The 16,937-nt window shown below is 32.4% G+C and overlaps 2 protein-coding genes across 4 annotated transcripts; one reads left to right on the top strand and one right to left on the bottom strand.

The window, feature by feature from the left end:
- The first annotated feature begins 674 nt into the window (after positions 1 to 674).
- Nsl1 (non-specific lethal 1) lies at positions 675 to 11,327 on the top strand. Of its 3 annotated transcripts, XM_076762986.1 has the most exons (12): positions 675 to 1,067; positions 2,053 to 2,263; positions 3,809 to 5,486; positions 6,827 to 7,329; positions 7,458 to 7,652; positions 8,843 to 9,071; positions 9,160 to 9,267; positions 9,357 to 9,432; positions 9,512 to 9,671; positions 9,845 to 10,071; positions 10,184 to 10,318; positions 10,746 to 11,327. In XM_076762986.1, exons 3-12 carry the CDS (start codon positions 4,024 to 4,026, stop codon positions 10,890 to 10,892), a joined length of 3,243 nt encoding a protein of 1,080 aa, XP_076619101.1. In that variant the 5' UTR covers positions 675 to 1,067; positions 2,053 to 2,263; positions 3,809 to 4,023; the 3' UTR covers positions 10,893 to 11,327. The 3 variants fall into 3 exon arrangements, with proteins under 3 accessions (XP_076619101.1, XP_076619093.1, XP_076619112.1); XM_076762978.1 differs by having other exon boundaries at positions 675 to 2,263; XM_076762997.1 differs by having other exon boundaries at positions 675 to 2,263; positions 10,721 to 11,327.
- A 793-nt stretch (positions 11,328 to 12,120) lies between these two features.
- LOC143340945 (DNA polymerase delta subunit 2) lies at positions 12,121 to 14,016 on the bottom strand. The gene is made up of 6 exons (XM_076763397.1): positions 13,800 to 14,016; positions 13,353 to 13,654; positions 13,057 to 13,267; positions 12,784 to 12,991; positions 12,403 to 12,695; positions 12,121 to 12,326 (listed from the first exon to the last, which is right to left on the bottom strand). The coding sequence occupies exons 1-6, from the start codon at positions 14,014 to 14,016 to the stop codon at positions 12,208 to 12,210; spliced, it is 1,350 nt and encodes a 449-aa protein (XP_076619512.1). The 3' UTR covers positions 12,121 to 12,207.
- Positions 14,017 to 16,937: the final 2,921 nt, after the last annotated feature.

Genomic DNA, 16,937 nt, shown 5'->3' with positions numbered 1-16,937 from the left:
TAATGTTTCTATATAAAAAGTTATTCATTAATTAATTGGTGAATAACTGATTCACAGTTATAATTACATTATTACACACTGCCATTATTTACAGAATAAATTATGTTATGAGATATATACATGATGCGAAATTGCCATTTTATAAATTATTGAACAATTGCGTATGTATTGATAAAAGTAATAACGTATTAAATTTTTATTACGTGTCAATTTATCATCGGAAGTGTTAGAAAATTTAATTACACAGTAATCATCTATTTAAATATACATTAATAAGATCAGAATGAACAATAGAGTTAACCGTTTGTAGCTGCTTTTGATTTTACTGTCTTTATGTAGCGTATTATTAATATTTTGCACAATGCAAACAATTATGTACCATGACTGAAATAGATGTATTTAATTTCTAAATATTCCTATCGAAAAACAAATTAATGACATACGAAGATTGATGATGTATTTATATTTAACATGACGCTATCTTTCCAATATACATGCGAGTTTACAGTTTGCGCTGTAACAGCAGGTGTGCCTGTAGGGAATAAGCGGGAAAAGTGGCGTGCTAGTCTAGGGTTTTTCATTGGTGTTCGCATATCGAGCTGCGAATTGGACTTTACCGCCGACATTATAGATAGAAAATGAATCCGATTGGGCAGCGTGGCACGAAGGCCACATCCGGCAGCAGCACTGCAGTATTGGTCGATCCCGCTTCAGCAACAGCGAAGTTGGTCGAATTTCCTATATATTATTGATAAATAGCTCGCGTTGCTTGTGTGACTTTTACTAAAATCGACGTCGGTGTTCGTGTTCGAAGAGGGAAAGTCTGAAACTGCCGGATTCGCGTACATACCGACAAATACAAAGAAGTGACGCAAAACTGTAGGAGTACGCGCGTTCCTTGCAACGAGAAATCGGCCGAGGGATTATCGTGCATTGGGTGTGACGGACATTTATATCCGCGCGAGTTGCACGAAAGTCGTGTCGTGTTGCGTAGTGCCCATGAACGCTCGATTATTCGTGGATCTTGCGGGTGTATGTGCGATTATGTCGAGCGCCCCCGAAGTGAGGTGAGCGTTATAGGAGGGGAAACTGCCCAAAAGAAGCTGCCTTCGAATCTGTTTTTTGCTCCGCCATTGTACGCCACACAAGTGTACCGCGAAGGAAGCCGCTTGCCTCGTTCTTCCGTGTGTTCTCGTTCGACTACTTCTTTTTTTTTTTTTAAAACCGATCGCTGTTCAAGCGTGTAAACGCGCCTACGTTCGCGTTAACGCACGTCTCGTGGTTACGCTATTCCGCCAGACGAAACACGTTAGTGTTTTCTCTCTCTGTTCCGCCTTCTCTTTCGTTCTCTGTCTCTCTCGCTCGCATCTTTCTCGGTTTCGTCGCTTCCTCTGTCTCTTTCCCTTTCTCTCCGTGGTACTCTCAATGCTCTCGGCATCTCTGCGGAAGTCGCGTGTGTGAAGGTTTTTCGCGTACGTGGACATCGGCGACGACGCGAAGTGATTCGTATACGAGTGCCATTACCCCCCGGGGATACAAATCTTGCGCGTCATTATGCAATAGACATGCAGCTGACGAGAGTGAACTGCCTCCTCAGCTAAGGACGAGGACGGCGGTGGTGCTGTGCGGCATGTTGTTTTTATCTTTGTTTTCTAATCCTGTGCCACGACGAGGAAACGCTGCCGCTGCCGCCGCCGCCGCCGCTCATTTGGTTTTCTATATTTCGCGACGAGTAATCACGTGGGAATGCGTCAAGCGATGCTAGCCGTACCTGTTATTAATCTCAACAACATGTACACTCGGTAGTGATATCTAGTGTAATTATGTGCAACGTACCATAATAGCAGTGGCTAACGCGAATTTTACACCTTCGAATACGCTTCCTTCCTACTCCGCTTCCTTCTCTTCCTTTTTACATCACTTCTTCCCCCCCCCTCGTCATTTACACCTCCTGGCTTTCTCAAAGTGTTCTTTGAACTTTCTTTTATGCGCGTCCTCTTGTTTCGACGTACTCCAATTTTTTAATAACGCGTTGTTATCGTTCGCCGGCAGTCGCATACCGCTTTGGGTTAGTTCGAAGTTCACCGCTCGAAAATAGTGATCCAGCGCTGGAACATATATCTTCGTGGGAAGAACGATCTCTCGCCTTTCTGACGTTCTTCTTATGTTATCTGCTGTGCTTGGATGTTACTTCTACGAGGAACGTTGCCCTGAATATTCTGCAATTTTAAATATGCCTTCTGTCTGCATACAAAAAAAAAAGGTGAGCAGTACTCCAAAATTTCCTTGCTCCCCTATTAGAATAGCTTTCACTACCTTGTTTTCTCATTTCGACTAAATATTGCTAATAAATGATATATTGTTTAACGTTTTGTTTGACTAAAAAGTAATTAATTACACGTCCAAATTGTTTTCATTAAATGTTTACAATGTTTTGTTAGTAATGTTTGTTTACCCATGCACTTTATCATCTTGTATTATCGTATCATCCAATAATCATTGGTCAATATGATAATATAAAGTGTTGTTTGAATGAATAATTAGAAAATTTAAAGTTTTAAAAACATGTGACTCATGTACATGAAATTATGCATACTTCAAATAATTGTTGGTGTAATGTCTAATTTGAATTTTCCTTTTAACAAAGGTCAGATCTGCAAATAAAATGTGTTTTATTCTGTATTTCTTTTATGCACATGTATTTCATAGTGAAGAGAAAAAGTAAAAGAGTAATGTTAAAATATTATAATATTGAAATAACAAAATGTAATTATTTGGACTTACAAATTACAATTTCTACATTTATAAATCATTTTTTATATATAAAAGTTCATTACCTCCTGATTTTTGTAGTTATTTGCAATATACTTGCCTTGTATGTGGTATTAGCGAGATAAATTGTTTACATTCATTTTCCGTCAGTTTTATTATATTTAACATTAATTAACTTTTATAATACGGCAATAAAACAATGTTTGTAAGAATAGAATGAATTTAATTTTATCTTTAACAAGGAGTTTAATGCAGAGATTTGAAATCACAATTGTTTTTGTATCAGTAATTTTTTGATCGGATTGTATCGAAACTTTTATAATGCCAATATTTATACAACTGAAGAAATGCAGAAACTGGAATAGTACTAAAGACAAAATAATACTGAAATTAATACCAGTATTTTCTTGGTTTCTACCTATTGTATTAAATTCATTGTAGATCGTACCAGAGAGGATTAGTTTGTCAGTTAAAAATGTTTTACATAATACAGAATATATTATGGCAAGCTCGTTTAAAGATTCTATTATATTTTGTTATCTAAAAAATTATGTATATTTTTATGAATACAAATGTGTACAAAATTTATAAATTCTAGCAACATTAATCATGAGTCATACAAACCTCAAACCTAGAACAAAACAATAGCAATTCTTGTCAGTTTCTTTTATCAATGATTTTAGTAAACAACACAATAACATTTTGTCTCAAGTTGCATGAAATTCATTTGTTTGAGTATAAATTATATGAATGGAAAGGATTGTAAAAATTGAAACATTGTACACGATTATATTAGTAATATTGATATTTTCATATCTTTAGTTTTATAAGGATTACATTAAAAATATCTGTATTATACTGATGTTTTTGTACAAGTTATTGGTTTAACAAAGTTTGCTTTTATTATTCATTAAGAATAAGATTGTGTTAAAATCCTAATAGTAAATTGTTACAAAAATATTAGAAAATTATAATGAAACAAAGCTCGTAATATTTTCATTATTTAAATATTTATTCTTGTGTAATTTATTTACAGGTTAATTAATGTCATCGATCGGCTTCGAGCATACAAATGAAGAAATTAAACATCATGGACATAGAAAAGACTGTCGAAACGACATAATGTTTAACAAGGAATGAATAGGGAATAAGGAAAACAATACAAAGGAAGAAGAAAATCATAAAGGGGAAACTTATTTGGGGGATAAGAAAAATAATAAAGGCGCAGGACAACAAACTAGTAATGGATGAATGGGAGTGAGCACAGCGTATGTGAAGTGCAGGCGTGGGTGCGTACGCACGTGGGAGCCTCTGGATGTCGAGGCCGCAGCACTGGCAGTGTCAGTGGCAGTGATGGCCCCTGCTCTGACGGAAGGCGGTCCTCGAAAGCCTGAAAATTTGTTCCCTTCCCTTCCAGCTGGTGGGTTCCTTTCCCCAGAGCAGGCTGTACAAGTGTGTCAGAATCGTGAAATTCTGGCAAAATTTGTTGTCTCTGCAAACGTTCAACCATCTAAGATTGACGATCAGTGTTTACATGGTATATCCAAAGATCTCATTCGTGATGTCATCAATTCGAAATACGCCAATGATCTTGATAGTTTGTCTACATTTACGCACGGATCTGACCTGATTACAAAAAAGGCATTAATTAAACAGGACTGTGAACAAACAGACATTCTGGGCAGTCCAGAGAAAAAGTTGACTGATATTATAATGAACGACCCATCTATGGGTGATCAAGCGGACAATATGGGTTTCTTAAAATCAAGCGCAGACTTGCCTTTGGTGTGCTCAGAAACTGTAGGAGACAATAAAAATCTAGACGTGGATCAGATAATGGCCTTCGGAACCGATATAACTACCGACAGTGAGCAGTGTAACATGGGCAATGTCGGCGATATTGGACAGAATGTTGAAGATATTTTGCAAGTTATTAAATCTATCGAAGGAGCGGAAAATGCAGAGAATATATCTGCAGGCAGCAGCGAACCAGTGCAAAGCACCGTGGATGGAGTGGAGATGTTTTCTATGCCCGAAGAAGGATTTTCCTCCTTTGAACGGGATTTACTTAACGACGTTGATGTTATGAGTATTTGCAATCATATGAATATTGCTGACACAGTGGACCAACATAAAACCAACAACTTAAAGTTGCAGCAGGATATTGTTGCACAAAAACAGTTTGAGAATGAAAGGAGATGTGCATTTCTACTAAGAAGACTGAGGAAGCTTCAAGTAAGATTAATAGGCAGGCATGTTGCGGAAGAAAATACAGGAGTTCTTGAACTTGCCCACCATGGAGTGAAGAAATATCTTTTTCAAGAATTGGTTAATATCAGTTCTAAGTCTAATGTTAGAAACTTTCCTGAGATTAGTAGTAGTTTGAATTCGTTTTTGCAAAAAATTGAAAAAATGTGTGTTGCTCAGAGCAATAGTGTGAATCGTCAGCGATTATGTTGCCGATATTTTGGTGGTGGATCGCGCGACAGTTTGGGTAGTACTTCGGGCAATAATGGTAATCGTCAGCCAGTGTTTGGTACCCTTCAAGTTAAAGTTAAAGGTGATGAAGTGGAGAGTGTGGCTGGACCTTTAGCTACGCAACTGCATATTGTTGAATCTAATCTTGATTCCGATTGTACTGCGTCCAGTAGTGGTGGAGAAAGTTGTGATGAAATGCAGACATTTAATAATCCGCATCAACAACATTTATCTATGTGAGTTTTAATTCATTTTTATAACAAGAATTCAATTTTAATTTATGTTTGAATTATATTGTTTATCTAGTAAATAATTTTTATGGCCATTCTATTCGTTTTTTATTTCAAGTAGAATGGAAATATGTATTGCACTTATACCCATTTTGATAATATGTATACATATACTCACGAAATAATTTTCATTTATCTTTCAAATCAATTTTCATAATACCTATTATTAATAATAATTAATAATCTATTATAAAAAAACTTGTATCTTATTATCTTATCTTATATAGATTCATAAAAAAACTTGTATCTTATTCTATATAACTTCTTTGATTCAGTACATAAACGAAGAAGCTGGAAACCGAATAATATTTTGGGTCGGTTTCTGATAATTTTAGTGGGATAATGTTTCCTATTTAGTATAGAATGTTTATATTTTAGATACTGAATGCTGTTTCTCTACTATATGTGCAAACATTTAAGAAAAGTAGTTACTGAATATAGTAAAATTTGTCAAGATGCATGATAAATGTTAAAATTTAATATAATTTAATTCATTGAATGACACATCATTTTAACACAACTTTTCATGTGGGTCACGTGTATCATTGATGGAAGGAACACATTAGTGTATTTAATAAGTAAACTTAAAATTGTATTTTATGATAAACTTAAGATTGAAAAATGGGTTATTTTCAAAGTAAAGGGGTACTATACAAAATATAGCGTAGAATAAAACAAATGGAATACCTAGAATATATAATTATGTAGGAAATCAATCACTTTTACAGTAACAGTTTATAATTAAAGCAACATGATGCGATACTTTGTGTTAAAGCAAGGTATATACATAGATGGGTCTATTAGGGTATTTGCTACGACATGCTACTATTTGTTTAATCGTATTTTTTACGAGTTAAGTACCTAAGTTTTTAACACTTTTTATATAACAAGAAGTGCCAATTGCTTTAATGTTGAAAAAAAGTTAAATTGAATGTTTATATGTATCATGGGTGGTATATCGCTACGTATCATATACCACCCATGATACACAATGTGATAACAACCTTATACGTGATAATTAAACATGAATCGATCATAAAATATTTTATAATAATATACCTTTTTATACTTAAAAGATCAAATCGTCTGGTTAGAAAGATTAGCTGGTGGTACACATGGTGCTCAACGTATTAAATAAGGATATTTAATGTCAACAGTTTAACGTGAAATTTGCAATATATCTTGAAAGTTAATTTAATACTTCTATCATTAATAATGAAATTGTTATCGAAGAAAAAGTTTAAAGTATTTTGCATTTAGTATATTTTTGTTAACGTTACTTGTAGATCAAAAAGAGCAGCATGGAGGTATGCTCAAGATCGTGCGGGTGTAGCGGCAAGATGGACATGGTTACAAGCACAAATATCAGACTTGGAATATAGAATTAGACAACATAATGAATTGCAACGGCATATTAGGGCTAACAAGGGATTAGTGATACTTGATAATGCAGAAACAGTGAATGGGTATAGTGGCGTTTTACCAGGTTCTACAGGACGTTATAATTCACCAGAAAGTGAACTGCCAGCTAGTAGAACACGGCCATTTGTGTGGAGTTTTTATAGAAAGAGGAAATTATTACAAGTAGACAAATTACATGAAGTCTCGAAACGAGCAGCAAAAGCATCTACAGTAAGGTGCAATTGTGATAATGTATTACCTCCATGTGCTTTATGCACTGGAAGATTGGATCCAATGCAACCGCAAGAACCAATTGAACAGATGTCTGTACAAGAACGGATTGCACTTGTTGATCCTTGTTACCATCCTGTTTTGTCATTTTCTGATGGTAAATAAAGTGAATTATTTATCTCTTATACGTTGTAGTAAATAGATCAATTTTTTAATTCAATTTTATTAATATATATCGAAATCGTAGACATACATATAATTTACTTAAACATTTTTGTTGTATAGAAATTACGCAAGGAACTCACCTTGAAGCTATCATGAAATCAGTGGAGTGGCAACAAAAAATATTAAGAGGAAATTTACGAATTACACGACTGAAAGATAAAGATAACAATGAGAGAAGGAATAAAAAACTTCCAGGCCATAGAACAAAATATACAGCTCGGTTAAAGAAGTCGTCTTCAACTATTCTTACAGCGAGTATGTATTGTATAATATGTATAAGGTATTTTCTTTAATGTGAGCGCTTAGAATATTTGTTACTTTTTGAAAATACGAAACAATATCAAAGGAGAAGATTGTTTCTTCTAAAGGGGTACATATTTTGATAAGTAAACATTTTTAATGTTAATGTAAACAGATTTACATTTTATGAAATTACAAGATTATTGACTTTTTTTTTCAAACAGGATATATTTTCATTAATGTAGTAGTATAGCCTATAAAAAATAAACGCAATTATATGAATGAAATTTACGAATTCTGTGGAAACATGTATGTTTTTTTTATTTCAGAAGGTATTTAAAGTATTTTCTATTAACTTCTAATTGATCTTCTCTCGTAGAGGTACTTCAAAAATTAACTTTATCCTTAGGAAAGATTCGGAGTATGTGTACCATCATCATTTCAGAACTTATCAAACGTGTGAAACAATTATTCATTTATTGTATTCAAGAACAGAGTTGAGCAAATTTGATTTACGAATAAGAAATAAAAATTTTAAATTCGTAAACTAATTATGGTATATTTATTTGTACCAAAGAAATTAAAACGATATATACTTGAAGAAATGTATAATGCAATAGAAATAAATGTTTATTCATTTTCTTATAAAAAAAACTACAGTAAATTTTCAAAAATCAAGTTGAGTAACTTGTTTACAATTTTTATTAGAAATTACGAATGGGTCATTTTGACCACTTCGGTAATTCTAGTGTTAACGAATTTTTTAAACCAACATCAAGACAAGCGAATTCACAGACAAGAGTTAGTTTATGAATGAATCTAAAATTTTATTCGTTATTTGTTAATAAAATTTGTTCAGGTCTGTTCGAGAACCTATTGAAATTAATGACAATCATTTTAAATACTTTCCAAAATAAAGTAAGTACATATTTGCATTAAAATATGTACATTTTATAGTTCCTTTTTTTCAACATAAACGCGATGTTTGTTATTCAAGATCATTTGAAAGTCAATATATAATTTGTGGATAAATTATTTTTTATGAGCTACGTGACTTTGAAATTTTGTAAAATACAACTTTGAAAAAATGTTTGCTTTTCAAAATATTTGGTACTTAAAAATGAATAATCTTCTATATGTAAAACTATTTTTTATTTATATTATTAAATGTATGCATGCTTTTATCATCGATTTCTTTCTTGTAGGAATCAAGAGAAAAATGTTGAAGGGAAAAAGAAACAGGCTTGGTCATGATAGAAGCGTACACAGTATAAGTAGAAAGAGGGTACAGAAATTAGCAACTGAAGATGATGATGATATTAGTGCACTTTCCAGCTCTAGTAAACATTCGTCTCCAGTACCTTCTCCACTGCATCATACTGCTGCTTCTTCAGAGAAAAATACTGTTAAAGAAAAGAGTTCCACTTCTCATGGGTTAGTATCATTGATTAGTATATTATTCTATAAAGAAGAAATATTCATTTTATATTAATTTCATTGGGAATCAAATTTATAATTTCAGACGTCTGAGGCAGAATTCGTATGATATCGATAATATTGTTATACCATACAGTGTAGCTGCTTCAACTAGGCTCGAAAAACTACAATATAAAGAAATATTAACACCAAAGTAAGTAATATTTTATCGAATTAGTGTTTTACGTCTCAAATGCATAAGTGTATTTATATTATAATATACCTTTCCTTCTGTTAATAAAGGTGGAGGTTATGTGATGAACCATCAAAATTGGATATTAAAAACGGTGTTATGCATAGGCCTAGTCAAGATAGTGATGTAAGTTCATTTAAAATTCAAAATATAAAATTAGTAATATTTCTTAAATGACAACAATTATCGTTATCTTTTTTTTCAGTTCGAAGATATGTCGGATGAAACTATTGCTTTGAGGCACGAACGGAGTGAGCGAGAGGAAAATAAGCGTTTTATGACGTATGTGAATATGCCACATCAGTCACGTATTCGTCATAATCGCAGGACGGATAGTCGGGCAGATAGTGGTGCAAACACACCAGGTTAATTAACATTAATTCTTAATAGATTTATTTATTTAATATTTCAGATAAACAAAAAATGAATACTATTTAATTTGTATAATAGTATTGAAATTGTTAATATTAAAATATTTGTATTTTGAAAGTTTACAAACAATAGGATGTTATGCTGAATTATGTTTGCTTTTTTTTAGATCCTATGTCTCCTCATGCAAGTGATTTTGGTGGTGATATAATGTCGCCAATTACATCACCTCCTGCAACTCCTTCGCAAATTCAAGACTCGGAACATCAACAAAACTCCGATACACATCGGTCACATACATCTGCTTTACAAAATGCTTTGCGACGTCGTACCACGCCTACATTAAGACTAGGAAAGGATGACACTATCACTTCGTTAAATGAAGACGAAAATGAGGTATTATTTCTTTTTGTACAACATAAATGTCATTATTATATTAATGTTTACAAGATTTGTCTAAATACAGTGTTATGGTATTCTAATGAAATCATATAATGCTTTTAATTAGATTTTGCCATACGAACCGAGAGTATTTCCATTGACCGAAGAAGTTTATGACAAAATGCTAGAAGTGATGCCAGACGGGCATTGGCAGGCTTCGTCAGCGTCTCTTTGTTCCCGCGAAGAAGAAAAAGCAGACGATGTACGTACACTGTACTTGTATTAAATGCTTCACTGTTAATTATCTAAGTCAGAACTTTCTATTACGACAAAATGTGTGGTTGTACTGATTATTAATGTAAACTTTGAGCCAACTTTCATGGCTCCTCGAGGCTGTCTCTGGTAAGCAGTGCCATTTGATGCTTCCTATTTTAACATGATTCGTTTTATTTTATTGCATATTTCAGATTTTAGTAACGTTTAAGAAAGATTGCATTGCGTTTACATAATCTTATCTTTTTATAAGCATTAGAACGTTTTAATGAATTAGTCCGCTGTTTGTTTTCTTCGGCTGTTATAAGCTTGCAAATTGAAATATAGTTTTTGTAATATATACGCAGAATAATCGTCGAGAAAAAAAATAGTTTTTTTTATAACTATTTAGGTAGACGATAATATTTCGTTTCTAGGACGGAGAAATGGATTCTCCAGAGTCAGACTCGACGGAATCAGCTTGTTGTGACATAGAAGGCGAGGATCCCAATGATCCTGAATGGACAGTAGCTGACGATAGGGATACTGAAAAGGAACGAATACGTCCGACAGCTAAAAGATAGGATAAAACCTTTAAGTACAGTATGTCTACATCGTCGTTACTATATGCAGAAGCTACCTGTCAATTGTTATATATACCTGTCGGTCATGTAACATGCACCTTAAGTTAATGGTATTACGAATCTGTAAAGTGTATTATAAATATAAATTTTATAACTTCTTTCTGCTTAAATCAATGGAAAACCTTAATAATTGCTTTTAAGTATTGCTATTTCGGCCAAAGCATTAGAATTGTATGAATATCGTCCTTTTATTTAGGATAATGATATTGTTATGTTTTTCTTTTACTGTTATGAATAATAATGGGACATAGTCCTTGAAAAGTTAGAATCTCGTACGAACAGAATTAAACAGTTTTATATGAAAAAATTAAAAAAAATAAAAATGTATTTATATTATAATCAAATTCTTACGTTAAATAAAAGTGCCAACCGAAACATTCTGTAGCAATTACCCTTCGACGTTGCATATTTTTTCTAGTTGCGAGAAGTAATGTTCATTGTAAAGTAATTAAAAGCACGCGACTAGAATCAAATTATTACAAACACTTATATTATAATTTATTGTGTCCTTATATTGTGTACGCTATCATATTTCCATACTTGACTTCTTCTACATAGTTTATTACCATTTCTTCAAATGATTTCATAGCTTTCGCATCTCATATAACAGTCAAAAACAGTCAATTTGTATATATAGTCATCTACATTTACTTTTTTTTTCATACAATAATATGCAGGTAAGAAAATCGAAATATGAAAGGATCATATAATTAGCTTGTTTTAGTTTTTACAGTCGAATAAAATATTAAAAATGAATTAAATATAAAACTGTTGTTAAAAAATGATTACATCCTGTGTTTTGACTGTTATGTTCTACTATTTATAATTTATAAAGCACAATGTCATGTTTAAGTAGCAAGTTCATTGTTTAAAATCTTATGTCACTGTGATTTCGCGATTTTTGAACAATCTGTGATATTACATGTAATTTCTTTCTTATTGCATACTTTATATTTAGTCAAGCATACATATATTTAAAAGTCGTGTGCTTAGATTTTGTACATCACATTTTGAATAAAAGTAAATAGGCAGTAATGGATCATGTTTTTTTCTTTATACTAATTAATAAATAAATTTGAAAACCCGAATCAATGAAATATATGTAATTAAATCGAATATCTTTTTTATATATAATTTCATTTTTTGAAACCACTTATGTTTTATTTGCAAAAGTTTATATGTGTACATAGAGTATTATATAAAAAAATACAAAAATATATTTCTTGTTTAGAATAAAAATATATAGAGCATTCATTTATGCATCACCGAAGGAAATATACTGCGTTTCTAAATTTTCCAAATTTACTATGACCGCGGTATAGGTGGTGCTAAAACGTGGAACTGATATCAGTCTAACGACTTGGTTTTCGTCGCCTGAAAATTAAATTGTAAATGAACTTTTGTATTATGAAACAGTATTAATTTGACTATTTATACAAAATACACGAACCTTTCCAAAGTTTTGTTTCAAATTTGTCAGTATTGCCTACAAAATATATATCTGGACATTCTTTCAAAATAAATAAATCACTTTCGTAATATGGGCAGGCCAACAATGTGTCTGGAGCAGTTGGACACATATGTCTCCATAATAGACTCTTCTCTAGCCATTCAATAGGTGAAGTATTAGTTTCACCTGTTGCTTTAACAATATCATTGATCGATTGACCACTAGTACCAATTATTATTTGTTCTCCAATTTTACCAATCCATGGATTTGTAGTACTTTTAAAAGTGTCAAGTCTATTAGACAGAAACAGAAGAAATTTGTGTATCTGTATAAAGAATGCATAAGTTATTTTGTAAACTCAGTATGTAAAGGAAATGATACCTAGATGATTTTGGTAATAGACAGGGATGTAATGGTGTTTGAGGAAACATAGAGTTAGTAGGATCATATTCGCCTGGCATTAGAGTGACACAGCAACACGATGCTAAATTACTTAAAAATATATCTGCAGTTTTTGTTGTTTCTCCAATTTCTTTAGCTAATGTGTCTGCTGCTGAGTATTTCGTGTTATTACTTTTTATAGTATTACCTAATAATGGAAATTAATTTACATTAATGGCGTAGAGTAATTTCAAAGCATTAAAATTAATTTACCTGCTATAATAAGATTAACAATGGAAGCTCCATCTTTTTGTACTTTTACATTACCAGCCATTCCACACAGCCATTCGACAAAAAGGCATGTTCCTAAACTTTCAGAACTTTTAGACAAATCCAATCCAGATACTATCACTAGTTTTCCCGTTGATGTACATTTTGTTAAAGATGTTTTTGGTGGACAGTTAGGAAAACACCAATCTTTAACCTAAATATAATATACCTGTTACTCAGAGTCTACACAATGAAATTATAATTGTTACAATAGTTCTAATTATTTAAATTATTGTTACCATAAATGTTCCATCATTGTTCTCGTTACCTAATATGGCGCAAACAACTCCAGTAACAATATTTTTTATATCAACTTGTTCGCCTACTAATTTAACACGTAACATTTCATCCTCTAAAAAAGGTTGATCCTTTTCAGAACAATAATCTGATCGAGAACAGGGAGCAGTAAGCTGATGCTCTTCGCTCAGTTCACGTAAGATCGATGGCTTCCATTGCTGGTGCTTATAAAGCGTACCAATTAGTATACATTCTTGGCCCTCGAATTTTTCCAAATCAGCCAATTTCACTATGGGGATATTTCCTATGCAAATAAAATTATGCTTAAGGAATGTTTGAAAAAGTATTATTTTATTGACCAAATACCTTTTGGACATGTACTATGATATTACTATAACCTTCCAAATATTAATCGAAATGAATGTTTTTTGCAGAATAAATATATATACCCCATTTAGTCTGAACTCGTGGTATCAAAACGCTCCTTAATTCAGCAAGTCTGGCAGCGTATATATGTGCAAATTGTTTTGAATAATCTCTTTTGGTGCTCGTGAACTTCTTCGCAAGATCTTTATATTGAGTCTGTTTCCTCTCAAATACTTGCAGATTTTTATTTTCTGAATTCATAAGTAAATCGTTACACTTCTCGCCGGTTGTATGAACCATTGTAAATCAAACTAGGTGTGTAAACTTTGAGCAAACAATTTATGTCCAACCAGTTATGAAATGTGAAACACTTTTATACAGTTTACCGCCAAATTTTCACGAGTGCTTTAGCATCACTAGCGCCACCATGAAATAAGTTTTGTGGGAAATTTAAGTGAATCGTACTAATAATTAAAATTGTTAGTATTATCGTAATATTTTATTTTTTATACATTTATTTTTCTATCTATTCTTCACTATTTCTTGGAAGTATTATTACTTTTTTATTTTTATTGGTACCTTTAATTTATATTACTTTATTTCAAATGGTGTCTATTCTATCATAAAATTATTTACATATCTATAAAGCGACTTTGACCGAAGTAAGGTATTTCTTATTATGTTTATAAATTGCCTCTTAGAGAACTGGACACCGATATATTATTAATTCTTTAAATATATGAGGAACCTCTATGGATTTGTAGTCGAGTTTTGTAATTGGTTAAGGATATTAAAGTGTTAAATAAAAATTGGGATTAGAAATAGTAAAAACACATGATGTATTTTGCTTCTTTTATTATTTCCAAATCTTGCTTAGAACCTGAAGAAATTCTTTCACAATCTAATAATTAATTAATGATAATTAAGTTTAACATTAACGCCTGACAACGACGAAGTAAAGATTATAGATATATATATGTATATAAACACATATATACGTATATATATTTATATTTATAATTATGTATATATATAAGCTAATCCTTGCCCAGACACACATGTTGATATGCAGTGTTCGCTTTATCATTCAAATTTTTCTTTCTACGGGCATATAAATAAAATCTTATTGCTTAATATTTTTTAAATATATATATATGTATGTATATATATATATATATATACGGTATCATTATCATTACATATGGTGATATGTTTTTGTAGTCCCAATGATTAATATGCACGCATTTGTGCAAATGTCTCGGAGTGAGACACGTTATGGACGGATTGATCCAGATGCAAAGTGAACGTTCCGAATGATCGAGCGAACCGCGGGAATTTTGAATTCCGTATACGCGTAACGGTTGATTGAACGTTTTGTTTCTTAAATTCGTATATCGTTCGCGAGAAAAAAAAATTATATTATTTCGATTGCTTCGCGCTCGATTTTCGGAATGCCCTCGCGTATCCGGCAGTATTTTGACGAGGCCTAAGATTGTCGTTTTAACCTCGCCCGTCGACATACTGGTTAATTATTATTATTATTTGCTCACTAAACATCAGATTCTTATTTCTGTAATAATTCATATCGCTACGGTAAAGTTATTATTTTTTTTTAGATATCACAATAACCTTACACAGAAAGCTGCAACTAATTTATTATTATATTAATATTATTATTTTTATTATTATTAAATATTATTATTTATCATTATTAATTATTATTATTGTTGTTTTTATCATCTACCTCGTAAATACGTCGGGACTTTTATTTTCTTTTTCATTTTTATCATCAACGAAATACACCAAAGTAACTTGTTACGCGCGATCTTTAGGGTAATTGCTTTTAAACGTTGACCCGCGCGAATGCGTAGCTCTAAAATTTCGCGTTTATCCGTTGGTGGAGGATGGAGCGTTTTTACTCGTGTGGATTAATGAAAATCGGCACAAAATGAAATCAGCCGGTCTTGCTTGCTTGTTGTTTTCAAATAGTTTCTGACACGTCTCCCCGTTTTATCATCGAATTTTTACGTTTGAAGTTGTCCCCTATCGCTTCCTCGATTCTGATCGAGAGATTTTGTTCGTCGTGATATCTCTCAACATCGAACGTTTGTATATGCGTTACGATATTAATCGAGAATAGAACGTTTCTTTTCTTTTATACTCGTTCCCTAAACCTCAAATTGAATAAATTTCTATACGCAGGAAATTCTTGTGCAAAATCAGTTTTCTTAATTATTCTTTTTCGATATGTACCATTCTTCCACGAGAAAAGGCACAGAGTGTTTACATTCCCACTCCTGTCGCAGGCCGCTGACTCGCAGGCATTGGTCGAAAACGGTGACGAAGATCGATGACAGCCAATCAGCGGACTGCAGCAAGAGTGGGGATGTAAACACGCTGCGCCTTCTTCTCGCGGAAGGATGGTGCGCAAACCTACGCGTGAATTTGTTCCAAAGTTTAATAACGTCTGTTCGAGTCTATTCTCGATTAACAATGACTGTTACACGTTTCGTCTGACGCGAGAACACGTACATTGAATCGTAAATTCGACGTAAATTCGTCGGTATAACTTCTATCGTTCAACAAGAGTGCACGATGTCTGCGCACGGAAGAAACTATCGCATTAGAATGGTTCGAATCTGCCGCCAATACGCTCAGGTTTACATCCTGAGCGGGTCGTTGCAAACGTATTACATTTTCCTATTAAAAGCTGTGCCATTGTTGATACAATTTTTAAGGCATTTACGAAATATTTAAAAACAAATAAAAACTTGTGTTTTATGACTGTTCATCGTACGACAATATTTATCGTACTTTGACATAAATGTAATACCATACGGCAGAATGTATTAACCTATAAAAAGAAGAAGTTTGCATCTGTTGAACATCCGCGTGTTAAATTTTTCTACAATTTTTAAGGTATCTACGAAATATTTAAAAACAAATAAAAACTTGTGTTTTATGACTATTCATCGTACGACAATATTTATCGTACTTTGACATAAATGTAATACCAAACGGCAGAATGTATTAACCTACAAAAAAAAACATGTTTGCATCTGTTAAATATCCGCGTGTTAAATTTTTCTTCTTAGAGAAAGTATAACACCAAACGTTTCAATTAATCCGTTCGATTATGCAGTTTGTAAGAAAGCTTTGTATATTGTTATCCAATGTTTTGTAAAAATCAATGGTTTTGAATAATATTCATCTTTATTAGT

Source organism: Colletes latitarsis, chromosome 1, assembly GCF_051014445.1.
Source record: "Colletes latitarsis isolate SP2378_abdomen chromosome 1, iyColLati1, whole genome shotgun sequence".
In the NCBI taxonomy this organism is placed as follows: domain Eukaryota; kingdom Metazoa; phylum Arthropoda; class Insecta; order Hymenoptera; family Colletidae; genus Colletes; species Colletes latitarsis.
This window is presented reverse-complemented; position numbering and strand designations above follow the sequence as displayed.